The sequence below is a fragment of the Lithobates pipiens genome, unplaced genomic scaffold (assembly GCF_037356315.1).
Source record: "Lithobates pipiens isolate NorthernLeopardFrog02 unplaced genomic scaffold, aLitPip1_a1.2 Scaffold_28, whole genome shotgun sequence".
NCBI classification, from domain to species: domain Eukaryota; kingdom Metazoa; phylum Chordata; class Amphibia; order Anura; family Ranidae; genus Lithobates; species Lithobates pipiens.
Genome location: NW_027507789.1, coordinates 49,723,538 through 49,741,430, shown reverse-complemented (window position 1 = coordinate 49,741,430; position 17,893 = coordinate 49,723,538). Strand labels below are relative to the sequence as shown.

Below are 17,893 nucleotides of genomic sequence, written 5' to 3'. Positions count from 1 at the left end.
GACTGGTATAGGTGTTAGGTCAGCAGCCTGAGTTTCTTTTGTCAGTTTAGATAAAGGGACAGAGCGCTGTATGCTGCTATTTTAGGGACAGCTCAGCCAGATTAGTCTTTCTTCATCATCATCATCATCATCATCATTAGCTGTTACTATCAGGTCCACAAAAGAGCTGTTCCAGCTAATCGTTCCAGCCTACTCTTTTTTGCCAATTTGTATAGGGACAGGCAGGAAGCAGTGTGTCAGGCAGTGAGGATAATTTTAAAGACTTGCTGTTACTATTAGTTCCACAAAGGTTCTTTTCAGGACTGGTATCAGTGGTACGGTAATAGGCTTGTACACGTATAATATTCTTTCTTCCAAATATAGAAAGAATATTATACTTGACTGCTGCCCTTCTGCTGCAGTCTGCTAATCATTCACAACTCACTTGTTCCACAAAGCTCTTTATCAGGACTGGTAACTTGGTCTGTCTAGGGTGCTACGGTACATAGGCTTGGGTGCGGTACAGTCTGCTGTTCTGTAAGGACCGCTATCGGTCCACAATACATAGGGTTGCCGTGCACTACTGCTGACCGCTGCCCTATACTGCAGCAGTCCTTCATTGGTATAGGGACTGACGTACAGTCTGCTAATCACTAACACACAACCTGCTTGGTCCACAAAAGTTCTTATAAGGACTGGTAACTTGGTATAGGGTGCTACGGTACATAGGCCTGAGTGCGTTACAGTCTGCTGTTCTGTAAGGACCGCTATCGGTCCACAATACATAGGGTTGCCGTGCACTACTGCTGACCGCTGCCCTATACTGCAGCAGTCCTTCATTGGTATAGGGACTGACGTACAGTCTGCTAATCACTAACACACAACCTGCTTGGTCCACAAAAGTTCTTATAAGGACTGGTAACTTGGTATAGGGTGCTACGGTACATAGGCCTGAGTGCGTTACAGTCTGCTGTTCTGTAAGGACCGCTATCGGTCCACAATACATAGGGTTGCCGTGCACTACTGCTGACCGCTGCCCTATACTGCAGCAGTCCTTCATTGGTATAGGGACTGACGTACAGTCTGCTAATCACTAACACACAACCTGCTTGGTCCACAAAAGTTCTTATAAGGACTGGTAACTTGGTATAGGGTGCTACGGTACATAGGCCTGAGTGCGTTACAGTCTGCTGTTCTGTAAGGACCGCTATCGGTCCACAATACATAGGGTTGCCGTGCACTACTGCTGACCGCTGCCCTATACTGCAGCAGTCCTTCAGCGGTATAGGGACTGACGCACAGTCTGCTAAACACTAACACACAACCTGCTTGGTCCACAAAAGTTTTTATAAGGACTGGTAACTTGGTATAGGGTGCTACGGTACATAGGCCTGAGTGCAGTACAGTCTGCTGTTCTGTAAGGACCGCTATCGGTCCACAATACATAGGGTTGCCGTGCACTACTGCTGACCGCTGCCCTATACTGCAGCAGTCCTTCATTGGTATAGGGACTGACGTACAGTCTGCTAATCACTAACACACAACCTGCTTGGTCCACAAAAGTTCTTATAAGGACTGGTAACTTGGTATAGGGTGCTACGGTACATAGGCCTGAGTGCGTTACAGTCTGCTGTTCTGTAAGGACCGCTATCGGTCCACAATACATAGGGTTGCCGTGCACTACTGCTGACCGCTGCCCTATACTGCAGCAGTCCTTCATTGGTATAGGGACTGACGTACAGTCTGCTAATCACTAACACACAACCTGCTTGGTCCACAAAAGTTCTTATAAGGACTGGTAACTTGGTATAGGGTGCTACGGTACATAGGCCTGAGTGCGTTACAGTCTGCTGTTCTGTAAGGACCGCTATCGGTCCACAATACATAGGGTTGCCGTGCACTACTGCTGACCGCTGCCCTATACTGCAGCAGTCCTTCATTGGTATAGGGACTGACGTACAGTCTGCTAATCACTAACACACAACCTGCTTGGTCCACAAAAGTTCTTATAAGGACTGGTAACTTGGTATAGGGTGCTACGGTACATAGGCCTGAGTGCGTTACAGTCTGCTGTTCTGTAAGGACCGCTATCGGTCCACAATACATAGGGTTGCCGTGCACTACTGCTGACCGCTGCCCTATACTGCAGCAGTCCTTCATTGGTATAGGGACTGACGTACAGTCTGCTAATCACTAACACACAACCTGCTTGGTCCACAAAAGTTCTTATAAGGACTGGTAACTTGGTATAGGGTGCTACGGTACATAGGCTTGAGTGCGGTACAGTCTGCTGTTCTGTAAGGACCGCTATCGGTCCACAATAGATAGGGTTGACGTGCACCACTGCTGACCGCTGCCCTATACTGCAGCAGTCCTTCAGCGGTATAGGGACTGACGTACAGTCTGCTAAACACTAATACACAACCTGCTTGGTCCACAAAAGTTCTTATAAGGACTGGTAACTTGGTATAGGGTGCTACGGTACATAGGCTTGAGTGCGGTACAGTCTGCTGTTCTGTAAGGACCGCTATAGGTCCACAATAGATAGGGTTGACGTGCACCACTGCTGACCGCTGCCCTATACTGCAGCAGTCCTTCAGCGGTATAGGGACTGACGTACAGTCTGCTAAACACTAATACACAACCTGCTTGGTCCACAAAAGTTCTTATAAGGACTGGTAACTTGGTATAGGGTGCTACGGTACATAGGCTTGAGTGCGGTACAGTCTGCTGTTCTGTAAGGACCGCTATAGGTCCACAATAGATAGGGTTGACGTGCACCACTGCTGACCGCTCACCTATACTGCAGCAGTCCTTCAGCGGTATAGGGACTAAGAGTTTTGTCACAGGGTCATTTAAAAAATGACATGCAGAGGAAGAGGCAGGCCCTTCCGCAGGGGTGGTAGGGGTAGGGCAGGAGCAACAGGCTTGAGCCAAAGTGGGAAGTTGCAGAAGGTGCGTTCAATTACTTTAAAGGATGCACCAGACTTGGTTGAGTGGCTCGCTCAGCCTTACTCTTCTGCACCCTCCTCATCCTCTCGATCTGCACCCTCTTCTTCACTCTCTGCTATGTGCACCCCCAAAGACACTACCACCAACAACACGACCACCACCACCACCACCACATACCTTCCGCTTGAGTCACTGGAATTATTTTCCGATCCATATCAAGAGGACATTTCTGATGCGCAGCCACTCTTGGTATTGGATCAGGAAGAGGAGGTAGCAACAAGCGCTACTCAGCAGTCTGACGCCAGTACCCAGATCAGCCCAAGGAGGAGGTTGGTCCCCGGTGTTGCTGCCTACTCTACTTATAGCGGTGGGGAAGGTGACGTTGATGATGACGTGTCTAGTGATGTCACGTGGGTGCCCACAAGAGAGGAAGAGGAGGGGAGTTCAGAGGGAGATATGGACCAGCAGATAGGGAGGAGAAGCAGCAATGACTTACATTGCACAGCAGGGACAAAGCAGACTGCAAATGTATCAGGAGCGAGTCATCGACCATGTACGGTCACATCTGGCGCTCCCAGGACACCGGCACATGGCTCCGCAGTGTGGGCTTTTTTTAACGTGTCCGCTGCTGACAATAGCGTTGCCATCTGCAATCTTTGCAGTCAACGCGTTAGTCGCGGTAAGCCCAATACTCACCTAGGGACGACCGCCTTAAGAAGGCACATGAGCAGCCATCACCGAGCCCAGTGGGAGCAACGGAACACACAAAGCCACACTGCAGGCTCTCACCGTCCAGCCTCGTCTTCTACTTCTCCTTCTCCTCTCTCCTCACAATTGTCCTCCACTCCACCTTCCATCACGCCAAGCTCACATTTTTCTGCAAAAAGGCAGGCTTCCGTGGGCCTAATGTTTGAGCGTAAAAAAATGATGACGCCGGATAACCCTCTTGCCCAACGGTTGGCGGCTGGCTTGTCAGAACTCATAGCCCGCCAACTACTGCCATATAAACTGGTGGACTCGGAGGCCTTTCACAAATTTGTGGCCATTGGAACACCACAATGGAAGGTCCCAGGAAGGAAGTATTTCTCAGAGAAGGGCATCCCAGAGCTATATGGCCATGTTCAGCGGCAAGTGAATGTATCTCTGGCACACAGTGTCGGTGCCAAGATACATCTGACCACAGACACGTGGTCTAGCAAACACGGGCAGGGAAGGTATATCAGTTTTACTGCCCACTGGGTGAACCTTCTGACGGCCGTCAAGCATGTAACCCGTGGCACCCGTGTAGATTTGGTTTTACCGCCACGGATTGCATGCAGGCCTGACTCTTCTTCTCCTCCTCCTACTCCATCCTCCTCCCTCTCCTCCTCAGCTGCCTCCTCCTTTTCCGCTGCTAGCGTCTCTTCCACTGCACCGCCCAAGCTCCCCAGAACCTATTCCACATGCCAGGTGAGACGTTGCCATGCCGTGCTGCGTCTGTTGTGCCTGGAAGCAAAGAGCCACACTGGCCCGGCACTCCTTTCAGCTTTGCGTTCACAGGCAGATGAGTGGCTAACACCGCTCAATTTGACAGTTGGTAAAGTGGTGTGTGACAACGGTGCCAATCTGCTTAGCGCATTGAAACAGGGCAAAATCACGCACGTGCCGTGCATGGCACACGTCTTAAACTTGGTCGTGCAGCGATTCCTTGTCAAATACCCTGGGGTCCAGGACATCTTGCGGCAGGCAAGGAAAATCTCGGCCCATTTCAGAAGATCTTACACGGCCATGGCTCGCCTTGCTGACATTCAGCGGCGACACCATCTGCCGGTCAGACGTCTTATTTGCGATTGCCCGACGCGATGGAACTCAACCTTCTATATGCTTGATAGGCTGCTCCAGCAGAAACGTGCAGTTAACGTCTACCTGTATGAACTCTGCGAAAGAAACGGTTCTGGGGAGCTGGGTTTTTTTTCACCGCGCCAGTGGCTGCTCATGCGCGACACATGCAGACTTCTGCGGCCATTTGAGGAGATCACCAAACTGGTCAGTCGCAGCCATGGCGCCATCAGTGACATGGTACCTTATGCCTTCTTTCTGGAGCGTGCATTGCGTCGTGTCATTGATCAGGCTGTGGAGGAGCAGGAGCGGGAAGATGAGGAAGTCGCAATGCTGGATGAATTCCCAGGGGGGGCTACTCTATCTGAGACAAGTCAACAACAGGAGTCTGATGAGGAGTCAGAGGAGGATGGTGCCGGGGCGGATGAGCAGGAGCAAGAAGAGCATGCTTTAAACCTTTCTGGGATCCCTGTTGTGCGAGGATGGGGAGAGGAGAATGAAGAGGACGACATTATCCTGGATGATGAGCAGGAGCCAGGCCACCACACCGCTTCCACTTTAGTGCAAATGGGGGCCTTCATGCTCCAGTGTTTTAATAGGGACCCCCGTATAAAAAGCATGAGGGTCAAGGACCAGTACTGGGTGGCAACGTACTTAGACCCCCGGTACAAACACAAAATGGCGGAAATGTTACCGCCGTCGCAGAGGGCTGTCAGAATGCAGCACTTCCAGGCCTTGCTTCGAGAAATGCTGCATTCTGCTTTTGCGTGCGCTGGCAGAGGAGCAATTCCCACTCCCAGAGAAGGATTTGCGGGTACCAATCCAACAGCGCCTGCAAGAAGAGGCCGGTTTGAAGATGTGTTGGTGACTTCGGATATGAGGTCATTCTTTCAGCCGACCCATCGACAGGTGTCATCCGGATCCAGCATCAGGGAACGCCTAGACCGTCAGGTGTCCGACTACATTGGGTTAACGGCCGATGTGGACGCTCTGAGGAGTGATGAACCCCTAGACTACTGGGTGGGCAGGCTTGACCTCTGGCCAGAGCTTGCCCAATTTGCAATCGAACTGTTGGCTTGCCCCTCATCCAGTGTCCTGTCCGAAAGGACGTTCAGCGCAGCAGGGGGGATTGTGACCGATAAGCGTACTCGCCTAGCTCACCACAGTGTTAACTACCTCACATTTCTAAAAATGAATGAGGCATGGATCTCGGAGGAATTCAACACATGTGATCAGTAGACCATGTATATGTCTATAAACAATTTTTGGAATCAAGCACACAGACCTTCTTAATTCATTTGGCTCACTTCCCTGACCCAAAAAAGCACACCGTACTATATGCCCCTACCCTCCTCTTTGAAGAGGTTGAGCGGTGTCATATTTCTACTGGGGCTGCTTATTATGAGGGGTTCCCACCATCCCTGTGCTGTGCTGACTTCCTCCTGGGTGTTCTTATTATGAGGGGCTCCCACCATCCCTGTGCTGTGCTGACTTCCTCCTGGGGGTTCTTATTATGAGGGGATCACACCATCCCTGTGCTGTGCTGACTTCCTCCTGGGGCTGCTTACGGTGCTGCTGTCAGCGCTGTATGTCACGGAGCTGCTGTCAGCGCTGTATGTCACGGAGCTGCTGTCAGCGCTGTATGTCACGGAGCTGCTGTCAGCGCTGTATGTCACGGAGCTGCTGTCAGCGCTGTATGTCACGGAGCTGCTGTCAGCGCTGTATGTCACGGAGCTGCTGTCAGCGCTGTATGTCACGGAGCTGCTGTCAGCGCTGTATGTCACGGAGCTGCTGTCAGCGCTGTATGTCACGGAGCTGCTGTCAGCGCTGTATGTCACGGAGCTGCTGTCAGCGCTGTATGTCACGGAGCTGCTGTCAGCGCTGTATGTCACGGTGCTGCTGTCAGCGCTGTATGTCACGGAGCTGCTGTCAGCGCTGTATGTCACGGAGCTGCTGTCAGCGCTGTATGTCACGGAGCTGCTGTCAGCGCTGTATGTCACGGAGCTGCTGTCAGCGCTGTATGTCACGGAGCTGCTGTCAGCGCTGTATGTCACGGTGCTGCTGTCAGCGCTGTATGTCACGGAGCTGCTGTCAGCGCTGTATGTCACGGAGCTGCTGTCAGCGCTGTATGTCACGGAGCTGCTGTCAGCGCTGTATGTCACGGAGCTGCTGTCAGCGCTGTATGTCACGGAGCTGCTGTCAGCGCTGTATGTCACGGTGCTGATGTCAGTGCTCTGTATTACGGTGCTGCTGTCAGTGCTCTGTATCTCCTGCACCCTCTTGTTTGCCTACCCTGGTCCCTGACCTTCCCTCTCCTCCATTGCCTTCATTAGCTCCATAGTCCTGAATTGTCAGAACAATTTCCCAAATAAAAAAAAAATGCTTGTAGTTATCGATCCCAAATTCACCTCATACATGTATTATGCTATTGTCCAGGTGGTGGGACTACGTGCTACCCCCTAATAATTACCCCGTGGCCGCAAATTCGACCTAAAGGTTTGCGAAATTCGCCTCCCATTGAAGTCAATGGAGCCCGCGGCGAACGGTCGTTTTCGCGAACGTTTGTGCCCGTTCGCGTTTCGCGTTCGCGAAACGTCCCGTCGGAAGTTCGTCCATCACTATTCAGTAATGCCTAAGCCGTCCGGGACCCTCTTCATGATTGGTTGAGTCACAGCAGCGATGTCATGGGCTCCCATGGCTGTCAATCAAAGCCAGTCAGCCAATCGGGAGAAAGGGGGCAGGACTGGGTCGGGGGCCTGTGCAGGGGCGGACTGACCATTGGGCCACTCGGGCACTGCCCAAGGGGGCCCCATGCCACTAAGGGGCCCCATCAGGGTTGCCAGCCTCAGTAAAACCAGGGAAAGTATGTAAAAATCTGTGTTTTTTTTTACATCTGTCTCTGAAATGTCCCTTACATCCTTTTGGTCTAAAAATACCAAGATTATAGCTGCCCCACCCCTCCAGTACCTTCTTAGCTAATAGAAACATGTCTGTGTATACTGTGTGAGTGTGTGTTTGTGTATACTGTGTGGCCCCATAATGTCTGATTGCCTGGGGGCCCCATGATCTCCTATTGCCCGGGGACCCCATGAGTTGTCAGTCCGCCCCCGGGCCTGTGTCTGAATGGACGCACAGAGTTGTGACTCGGCTCCAGTGCCCCCATAGGAAGCTGCTGACTGTGGGGGCACTCGATAGGAGGGAGGGGCTAGAGCACAGAAAAGGGACGTGGAAAAGAGAAGAGGAGGATCTGGGTTGCCCTGTGCAAAACCAACTGTACAAAGGAGGTAAGTATAACATGTTTGTTATTTTTATTTTTGCTAGACAAGCCTTTACAATCACTTTAAAAAGTTAAATATTACTGGAATCAAAGATATTTGTTAAGGAAAATAATTTTCCAATGCATAATTCTATTACCTTCTTTGGAAGACATTGAAATGGACACAGATTCCATCAACAACTTTGTCATAACTCTGCGGGTGTATCCAGTGATATTGGCATTAAGATTTACTGTTATTTTTTTGTCGGATGACGCTCCATTTGACAGTACCAATGTGAGATTAATATCTTGGCCAAGCTCTGGAGTTTCCAGTTCTTTGAACTTTCCAGTTATGTCCTGGGCATAGACTGGTCTCACTCTGCTCATCCAGGCCACCTCATTTGATTCTTCAGTTGATTCGCTTATCTCTTCTTCACTGCTTATGTTTTGCCTTCCATATAAATTTATTAGGGCATTGTCGTACGCTTTTCTTTCAGCAGCGGTGCCTGTTTGAAACATAAAACAAAATAATATGTTTACATAAATATCTGAAACCAGCCAGGGATGACACAGCTGATGTATTTATCAGAGTGTTTGTATTGCTTCTTAAAGAAATATGAAATAATTACTGCATTCTAAATAATGGGGGAGGCCTTGATATCATATGAGACAACACAGATTATAAGTGAGATGTTTTTTTTCATCAATGGGGCAACCTATGTTGCCTAGAAAATAGCCATTACAGAATGGAAGATTCATATTGTGTGTTTCTTTTATGAGCTCTAAGGCTAATAAAGCCAAATGTAGTGTAGCACTGCCTCCGTAGTAGCTGCTCGTATTTTCCCAGGCACACATTATTTCCCACAGCCAGGTGCACAACTTCTGCTCGTTACTCCAATGACCAGTCTAGGGGTTGTAGTGTTTTTTTTTTGTTTTATTTTAGTTTAGGAACTTGGATAGAAGAAGGGGTATAGTAGGATACTCCATTTGAAATATTCACACTTGAGGACAGCTTTCACAGTAGAATGGTGTACAGAAGGGAGCAAAGTCCCCTTTTTAAAAGAAGGAATTTTAGTGGACCCACTCTTCAAGACACCAGACAGTGTCTCCTTTAGCCTACACCCAGCAGCTGACTTCTAGCACCCAGAGGAGTATTCAGTAACACCAGTCACTACTTTCAATCTGATGCTGCTTACACGACGGCCGTGTGTAGTGCTGTTAGTGTGGACGCAGAGATAGCTTGATTTAGACTAAGCAGGCAGGTTATTCAGTTAGTGGCAGTGTATTTGATTGAGATATATACACTCTGCTTTCGGTGTAGCCTATATCTACAGTGTATTCCGTGGTGTACTGTTTCTAATATACTTCAAGCAGTGTACACAGTATCTAATAAAGTATGTACAGTTTCTACTACACTTCTAGTGGTGTACACAGCACACAATGCAGTGCAGTCACAGTACAGTTGCTAATATAGTGCAGGCGGTGTACACAGTAGCTAATACCATGTGTACAGTTTCTACTACACTTCTGGTGGTGTACACAGTACACAATACAGTGCAGTCATAGTACAGTTCCTAATAAAGTGCAGGCGGTGTATACAGTATCTAATACAGTGTGTACAGTTTCTACTACACTTCTGGTGGCATACACAGTACACAATACAGTGCAGCCATAGTACAGTTGCTATTACAGTGCAGGCATCACCCATATCTCTTTTTTTTTTTTAAACAGTTAACGTTTTTATTTAGAAAAAACTGTATAAAAGGTGACATTGACACAGTACATGGACAACAGATATATGTAGTAGGTCACAAGGTCTGAGTTAACAATAGAGCTACAGCTAGCAGACATTCAATCGGGCACATGATAAGAATCAACAGTGTAAACATAGCAGTATTCATAATCCCGGTAACAATTGCAGAATTACAGCGGGAGAGAGGGGGAGGTAAGGGGTTCGGGAAGGAAGAAGAGGAAAAAAAAAAGGGGGGGGGGCGTTAGAGGGATCTCACATGAAAGTGACATTACCAGCTACAGCCATGGAGCATTATTGAGGGGAGCCCGAGCATCCGGGATACACGCGTTTGCCCTAAGGCTCCTATCCATATGCATCAACCCATTGAGACCAGACCTTATCAAACTTTTTAGGGCAGTTTCTACTCTCGTATGTTAGCTTGTATAGAGGCAAAACAGAATTTATCATGGCTGTCCATATATAATGCGTGGGGGGGCCAGGCTGCTTCCATCTGAGGAGAATTTCCCGCCTGGCATAGTATAGTGCATAAAACAAAAACAGTTTCTCATGCCTAGATGCTTCAACATTTTCCATGCTGCCTAATAAGGCTAGGGCCAGATCCAGTCTGAGGGACCAATCCCCAAATGCATTCAGAGTGCCCATGACCCCTTCCCAATATGGCCGCAGCACAGGGCACGACCACACCATGTGGAAAAAAGTGCCGGGTGACACTCCACACCTGGAGCAAAGATCACTCGTTCCAGGATATATGTTGGCCAATCGCACAGGGGTATAATATGCCCTATGTAGGAATTTGGTTTGAATAAAACGGTCCCTTGCTGAAATAATTTTTGTGGTGTACTCAGATACTATGTCCTCCCAGCTGTCCTCTGTCAACCCCGGGATGTCAGCCCTCCTCTTAGTAAGGACCTTTGTCAGAGATGTCATGTATGCAACGGAGAGGTAGAAATATAGGGAGGACAAGGGTTTGACCATTACCTTGGCAATGAGCAGTTGTTCAATTGCGTCAGTCTGTAGGGTCAAAGGGCCAGGAAACTGGGCTTGTGTTGCGTGCTTGAGTTGATAGTATCTAAACTTCATGAAGGCAGGAAGGTTATGTTTAGCTTTCAGTGTCTCAAAGGAGGAGAAGGACCCATCAATGTAAATGTGCTTAATGGTGAGTATCCTCCTAGCTGCCCACAGGTCCGGAAGCCCGTGGAGGTGTGGCAGCGAGGGGTTTCCCCAAAGAGGCGTGTGGGGGGAGATGGTAGAGTCTGACTTGTAGATGGCTCTCGCCCTGTGCCACACCTGTATAGTAGTACGCATAAGAGTTGTTATGTTGGGGTGGGCCCTGGGCCCCCTATAGGGCAAGTTAGTTAGCGCTGCGTAAGATCCCAAGATGGCCGCCTCAAGGGCCACCTCCGGGTTCTGCCTGGGCTGGTCAAACCACCATCGGACGGTCACCAAAACTGCCGCCCAAAAATATAGCAGAAACAATAGAGTCCAGTTTCTGAAAAAAGGTTTTGGGGATAAGGCAAGGAGTATTTCTAAAAAAATATGTGAACTTGGGAAGGTAAATCATTTTTATTAGATTCACTCTGCCCACAGGGGACAGCGGCAGGGTCTTCCATAACTGTAATTTCTTACCAAGTTGGGTCAGGAGGGAGGAGAGATTGTCATCCATGTATGCCCGTGGGGATTTCCCAATGACCACCCCAAGGTATTTAAATTCTTCCACCCACTGGAGTGGTGTGTTAGTAGCCACCCTGGGGTTCAGGGGATTAAGGGGGAAAAGGACCGATTTATCCCAATTAACTCGAACCCCTGAGTAATTCCCGAACTGGTTAATTATCTCAAGCGCAGAGGTTAAAGAGGAGCCAGCGTCGGCCAGGTATAATAGGGTATCGTCCGCATACAATGAGATTTTTTCCTGGAGCACTCCAACCTGTATGCCCTTAACTCGCTGATTTTGCCATAAAAGGATCGCCATGGGCTCAATGGCCAAGGCAAAAAGCCCTAGGGACAGGGGGCAACCCTGCCTGGTTCCCCTGTGAAGCCTAAACGGGGGGGAGGCAACAGGCCATTAACTCTTATCCGGGCAGGTGGGTCTCTGTAGAGTAGCTGGATCCAGGAGATGAATCTGGGTCCAAATCCAAAACGCTCCAGCAACTCCCAGAGGAAGAGCCACTCGACTGAGTCGAATGCCTTTTCAGCATCAAGCGCAGCCACCACTCCCGCCCCCTCTCCCACTGCCAGGTCAATATGGGTAAATAGCCTACGGATATTAATGTCCGTGCCTCTGCCCGACATAAAGCAAGACTGATCTGGGTGATCTGGGTGGACCAGAGCCGTGATCACCCCATTCAGCCTTGTCGCCAAAATTTTGGCCAGCAACTTGGCATCCGTCAAAGAGATCGGGCGATATGACTTGCAGAGTTCAGGGTCTTTGCCCGGTTTAGGAATGACCACAATCACTGCCTCTGACATGGAGGCCGGGAGCGCCCCCTCTCTCAATGAGGTCAGGAGCATGGAGTGAAACTTGGGAGCTAAATCCTCTGCATACATTCGGTAGAATTCCATAGGGAATCCGTCTGGGCCTGGTGTTTTCCCAGCCTGAAGTGATGAGATAGCCCGGTGCACCTCCGTGAGAGTGATGGGGGAGTCAAGTTGGTTTCAGTATGTTTCAGTCAGGACAGGGAAGTCTACGCTTGAGAGATATATGTGTAGGTCCTCCATGGAATAGTCAACCCGAGTGGAGTAGAGGTGAGCGTAGTAGGACGCAAAGCCCTTGTTAATCGCTCTGGAGGAGGTCCGTCTGACCCCATCCCCGTCGATCAACGAGGAAACACTCATAGAGTCTGACTGTTCCCTTGCCAGCCAGGTCAAAAGTCTACCACCACTTTCCCCCTCCTCAAAAATCCTCTGAGACTGCTGAAGTAGCTTCTTTTTGGTGAGTGATGTACGGATCAGCATAACTTCCCTAGTGCTCTCCTAGAGCCTAGTATAGGTCTCCCGGTCCCTATTTTGGGTATACTGCCACTCTAAGGAGGCAGCCCTTTCCTCAGCCCTGGCCAGATCTGCCTTCATCTGTCTGCAAGCTCCACCAATAAGTGACTGGTAATGACCCCTAGCTGAGGCCTTAAAGGCATCCCACACCACCGCCGCCGGGGCCGACCCTGGATTGAGTGCCCAATAGGTAGCCATTTGTGAGCAAAATCCAGAATCCACCCCAGGGTCAGAGATCTAGAATCTAGACAGCCGCCACAACCTATCTGTGGTTGATCCTTCCAAGGAAAGCTGAAGGAGAAGCGGTGTGTGGTCGGATATCCCCCTCGGAAGGATAGAAACCTGCTGAACCCTGGGCAATAAGGAGCTCCCCGCGAACATAAGGTCAATGCACGAGAGAGTTCTGTGAGTAGCGGAATAGCAGGTGAAAGACCTGTCTGAGGGGTGCCGCCACCTTCACAGATCCGTCAGCCCATATGTCTCAGCCCAGACCGACAGGCCCGAGGTGGTTCCACCCAAGGATTAGAAACGATCGAGCCCTGGGTTTGGCGTCATTTTAAAGTCCCCCATGTACAGCAAATTATCAGTGCCATAGTTAGCTAAAAGGGGGCCCAGTTTATGGAGTAGTTTAATTGAGGCTGGGGGGGGGGGATATATACTCCCACCAACACCAATTCCAGGCTCTCCATCATTGCATGCATAATTATGTAACGTCCATCCGGGTCAAGCTCAAGCCCCAGAAGTCGAAATGGCAGGCATTTGCACACCAGTACGCTAACCCCCCTAGCAAAATTAGGATAGGTTGAGTGATAGTGATGTCCAACCCAGGGTTTCTTTAAGCTAAAGACCTTCCTGCCCACCAGATGGGTCTCCAGGAGGAAGCAGATATGAGGGTTGTAGGATTGTAGAAATTGGAACACCAGTGACCGTTTCACAGGAGAGTTGAGGCCCCTGGCGTTCCATGAAACTATTGTTAACGATGCCATTCAGATACCCAGTATAGCAGTAATGAAGAGCTTCCAGGGGATCGGCCCGACCTGGATGGAGCGAAAACATCAGACAGCCACATTGTGCCAAGAGAGTAGCCCGTAAGGGGCAATAAGACTATAAGCCCATTAGACTGTGTCACAAATACATATGCATAGAAAGCAATAAAACATAAAATAAAACAAGAACAAAACAACCCTCCCCCGCCCCGCCAGCCCTTCCAAAACTGTGGGTGGCATTTCTTCCCAAAAAACAGCACGGCAATCGGCCATGCTTTGGAGGTAACGTGTGCAAGAGGCTTACTGAACATAAGTCTGCTGACCCATAACAGAAAGGGTCGTCCGGATATAAGTTGTGGTGCCGGTCTCCCAGCAAGCTGGGGGTACAAAACTTAGTGCAAGTGTGCCAAAAAACAACAAAATAAATAAATAAATAAATAATAGAGAAGGGCAGTTATCAGGGCTTCCGGCTAGGATAAACTGGTCCTCCGTAGACTACGTCAGGTGGCATAAGGGGGAAGGGGAGTTACAGGCAAGTGGGGTGTCCAGGCAGCAGAAAGGGTGTCGGATAGTGATCCCCTCTCCCAGTGGGTGCAGGGGGAAAACAGGATTTAAAAAAAAGGGAGGGGGGGGTAACATTGCCACTGACATCTTAGTCCCAGTTACTGAGGGAGGGTTAAAATCAGCCATCAAAGAAGGCCAGGAAGTCACAGTGATAGCGCCAAATTGTAAAAGTAAGTTGTAGGAGGTACTGATGGTATACTTGCATCACTTACTTCAGCCCACGCGGATCGTGTCGAGCCAGGAGGACGCCTCCTCAGGAGACGTAAAAAATCTCACCCGCTCTCCATCTTGAACTCGGAGTCTAGCAGGGAAAAGCATGCTGTATTGCAGATTCTTGGCGTGAAGGCGGGAGCGTACATGGTCGAATGATTTCCTCTGTCGCTGTGTCTCGATTGAATAGTCCGGAAATATAAGGAGCTTAGCATTCTCATACTTGAGGTCTCCCACACTTCTGGCTTCCCGCAGAATAAGGTCACGATCCCGATAATTCAGCAGTTTAAAGATATACGTACGTGGGGGGGCCCCTTGTGGACCTCTAAACGCGGGGATCCTGTGGGCACGTTCCACCACGAAGTGAGGGGAGAAGGGGGCACGAGGCAAAAGTGAGCCGCTCTGTAAATGCGGTGGTATCATTCCCCTCAGCTCCCTCAGGCAGACCAATGATACGCAGGTTGTTGAGTCTGCTGCGATTCTCAGCATCCTCAGTGCGGGATTCTAGATGCTTGACCCTGATCTTCAATGAGTGGAGGTCAGTCGCATGTTCCCTCTGCACATCCTCAACAGCAGACACACGATTTTCCACCTCAGCCACTCTGCCCTTAAAAGCATCAATGTCTCTCCTGATCAGGCCCAGTTCAATATACACACTGTCTATTTTCTCTGTAAGGGCCGTTTTGCACCCATTAATAGCTTCCAGGAGGGCTGTGTGTTCAGGGGGGCCTGAGGGGTGTTTTTAAAACTGATACAGGTCCCTTGGGGCAGGACCCGGGTCCCCAAACACTTTTTATGGCAATAACTTGCATATAAGCCTTTAAAATTAGCACTTTTGATTATTCTCGTTCCTATCCTATAGACTTTAATGGTGTTCGCACAAATTTTTTGCCTGTTTGAATGTTCTGCTGCGAACCGAACTGGCGGTTGTTCGGCTCATCCGTAATGGTCACATGGATGTCAACCACATACAGTACTATGGCTGCAAGAAAGTGGCGAAAAGCTGAAAACACTCCTTAAAGTGGTTATAACCCTAAGGACATTTTTTTTTTTTAAAGCGATTCTGTTCCCTTATAGCAGATAGCCCCTCTCTAAACTGTAAAAAACCTGGCTGATCCTGCCACTTCCTGTGTCCCCCTCTGTGTGCTGAGCTCTGATTACCATGGTCAGTGTAAGTGTTTGTTTAAATTGATGCCTCTAAATACCTTTTTTTCAGTTATCTTCAGGCTGATTATGTTACTCCCGGACGCTTTCCTACTACGACCCAGGGCTACAGTGGGAGGGGTTTGGCGGCCAGCATGGAGGTCACCTGACTTTCCGGCTGATGTCAGAGGGAGATCTCAGCCCCTCCCGCTGTAGCCCATGGATCATAGTAGGAGAGCGTCCTGGAGTCACATGACCGGCCTGAAGATAATTAAAAAAAGGTATTTAGAGAGATCGATTTAAACACTTAAACTGTGTGTTATCGCTGGATAAAAGAGAGGGGCTGGCAGTGAAAGGGTTTTTAAGGTTTTTAACAACCACTTTAAGTTGAACGTATAGGAAAAGTAAGGCCCCTTTCACACTAGGGTGGGAACGGCGTTGGCGGTAAAGCAGTGATATTTTTAGCGCCACTTTAGCGGTGGTATTCGGTCGCTAGCAGGGCGGTTTTAACCCCTGCTAGCGGCCGAAAAAGGGTTAAAACCACCTACAAAGCGCCGCTGCAGTATAGCCGTGCTGCCCCATTGATTTCAATAGGTAGGAGCGGTTTAGGAGCGGTGAACACACCGCTCCTTCACCGCTCCAAAGATGCTGCTAGCAGGACTTTTTTTACTGTCCTGCTAGCACACCGCTCCAGTGTGAAAGCCCCCCGGCTTTCACACTGGAGTGAAAGGGGCCGGATTTTTTCAGGCGCTATTTTTAGCACTGTAGCGCCTGAAAAATGCCTCAGTGTGAAAGGGGCCTTAAAGGAATACTAAAACGCACAGTCTTACCTTCTGCATATTTGTAGCTGGAAGTAATATCATTGCGATTTCCAGAGCCAACAGCCTTTGTGCTGGTAAATTTTCCAATGGTGCTACTGTTGGTCTTGATTTTGTTATAATAATCTTTGTCCTTGTAGTAGGTCCAGGATATCTCATCTGCATTCACCTCAGAGAATACAAAAGCACCATCATACTTTAGGTGAACATCTCCTGCCTTTATTGCCTTGACTGATGTTGGTCCAAGCCGATAAACCCCTAGAAGAAGAAAAAAGCTGAAAATATTTTCTTTTCACTCGGTAGTCAAATTTTGGCGATGATGTAACATGCAATTAAAATCTGAGTTTGTTGATATACAGCAGTGATGGCAAACCTTAGCACCCCAGATGTTTTGGAACTGCATTTTCCATGATGCCCAACTACACTGCAGAGTGCATGAGCATCATGGGAAATGTAGTTCTAAAACATCTGGGGTGCCAAGGTTCACCATCACTGATATACAGTATATTAAAGTATATCTAAATCCAAAAACTAAGATTTAATACATAGCTCCCAACTGTCCCTGATTTTGAGGCACTGTCCCTGATTTGGAACAAAGTCCCTCTGTCCCTCTTTCCTCCACATTTGTCCCTCATTTTGGTCTGATCTATATAGCTGTATACAAAATACACTATTTATCTATCGATAAGAATATTTTTAAATTTCAAAAGCCAATATAAAGGAATAGTAGTGGTAAAAAAAGCACTTGTGGGTTTAAACAATCATTTTTTTTGCATAATTCTCTGTTAAGGGGGCGTGGCAGGGGTGTGTCCTATGCCTACATACATTTGCTAATAGGTATCCCTCGCTCCCATCCCAAAAAGTTGGGAGGTATGGTGATATATTTCTGCTTACCAGTACTTAGATGTGCCTGGCTGCTGTCAGTCGATCGATATGGTGCATTAATTTCCTTTTTCACATTTTACTCCATTGTTTTCTCCTGCTGACACTTCCTGTCCCCTGGCATCTACACTCATTTCTCAATCGTATCTAAAGATGGAGCCGTGGCTGTCACATAGGCTGGGCCTCATAAAGGTCTGCTTTTATTAATCTCCATTACATAGTGGATTGATGAGACTAGTAGTTTACACAAGAAGGATGTCTACGTTTTCATTTCAGCTCACATAATGATGATAAGCATTTTGAATTTCTGGCAAGATCAACACATATTTTCTGTACTTGCTGAGAATGCTCCTAGTCTGAAAAATGCTTGCTAATGCAGCCAGCATTTTAGACTTGGTTTATAGACCAAGCACGGGCATGTTTCCATGCTTTTTATGCATGTTAGTAAAGCAGCTTATTCATTTTAATGGAAACTCAGAAAAAAAGTCCCTGACTCTTTTCTGAAAATGCGCCACGCCCAACCTGAATGGTGTCTGGCGTACGAGAA

General features: G+C 48.6%; 1 protein-coding gene across 1 annotated transcript in view; it reads right to left on the bottom strand.

Annotated features, from left to right (window-relative positions):
• Nucleotides 1-17,893, bottom strand: part of LOC143934788 (protein-glutamine gamma-glutamyltransferase 6-like) — a 74,159-nt gene that overhangs the window by 9,222 nt on the left and 47,044 nt on the right. The window contains exons 5-6 of the mRNA XM_077458413.1: nt 16,477-16,722; nt 8,164-8,511 (exon numbers count right to left, since the gene is read on the bottom strand). Of these exons, the coding sequence (XP_077314539.1) occupies nt 8,164-8,511; nt 16,477-16,722 (594 nt within the window). The remainder of the gene's footprint in view (nt 1-8,163; nt 8,512-16,476; nt 16,723-17,893) is intronic.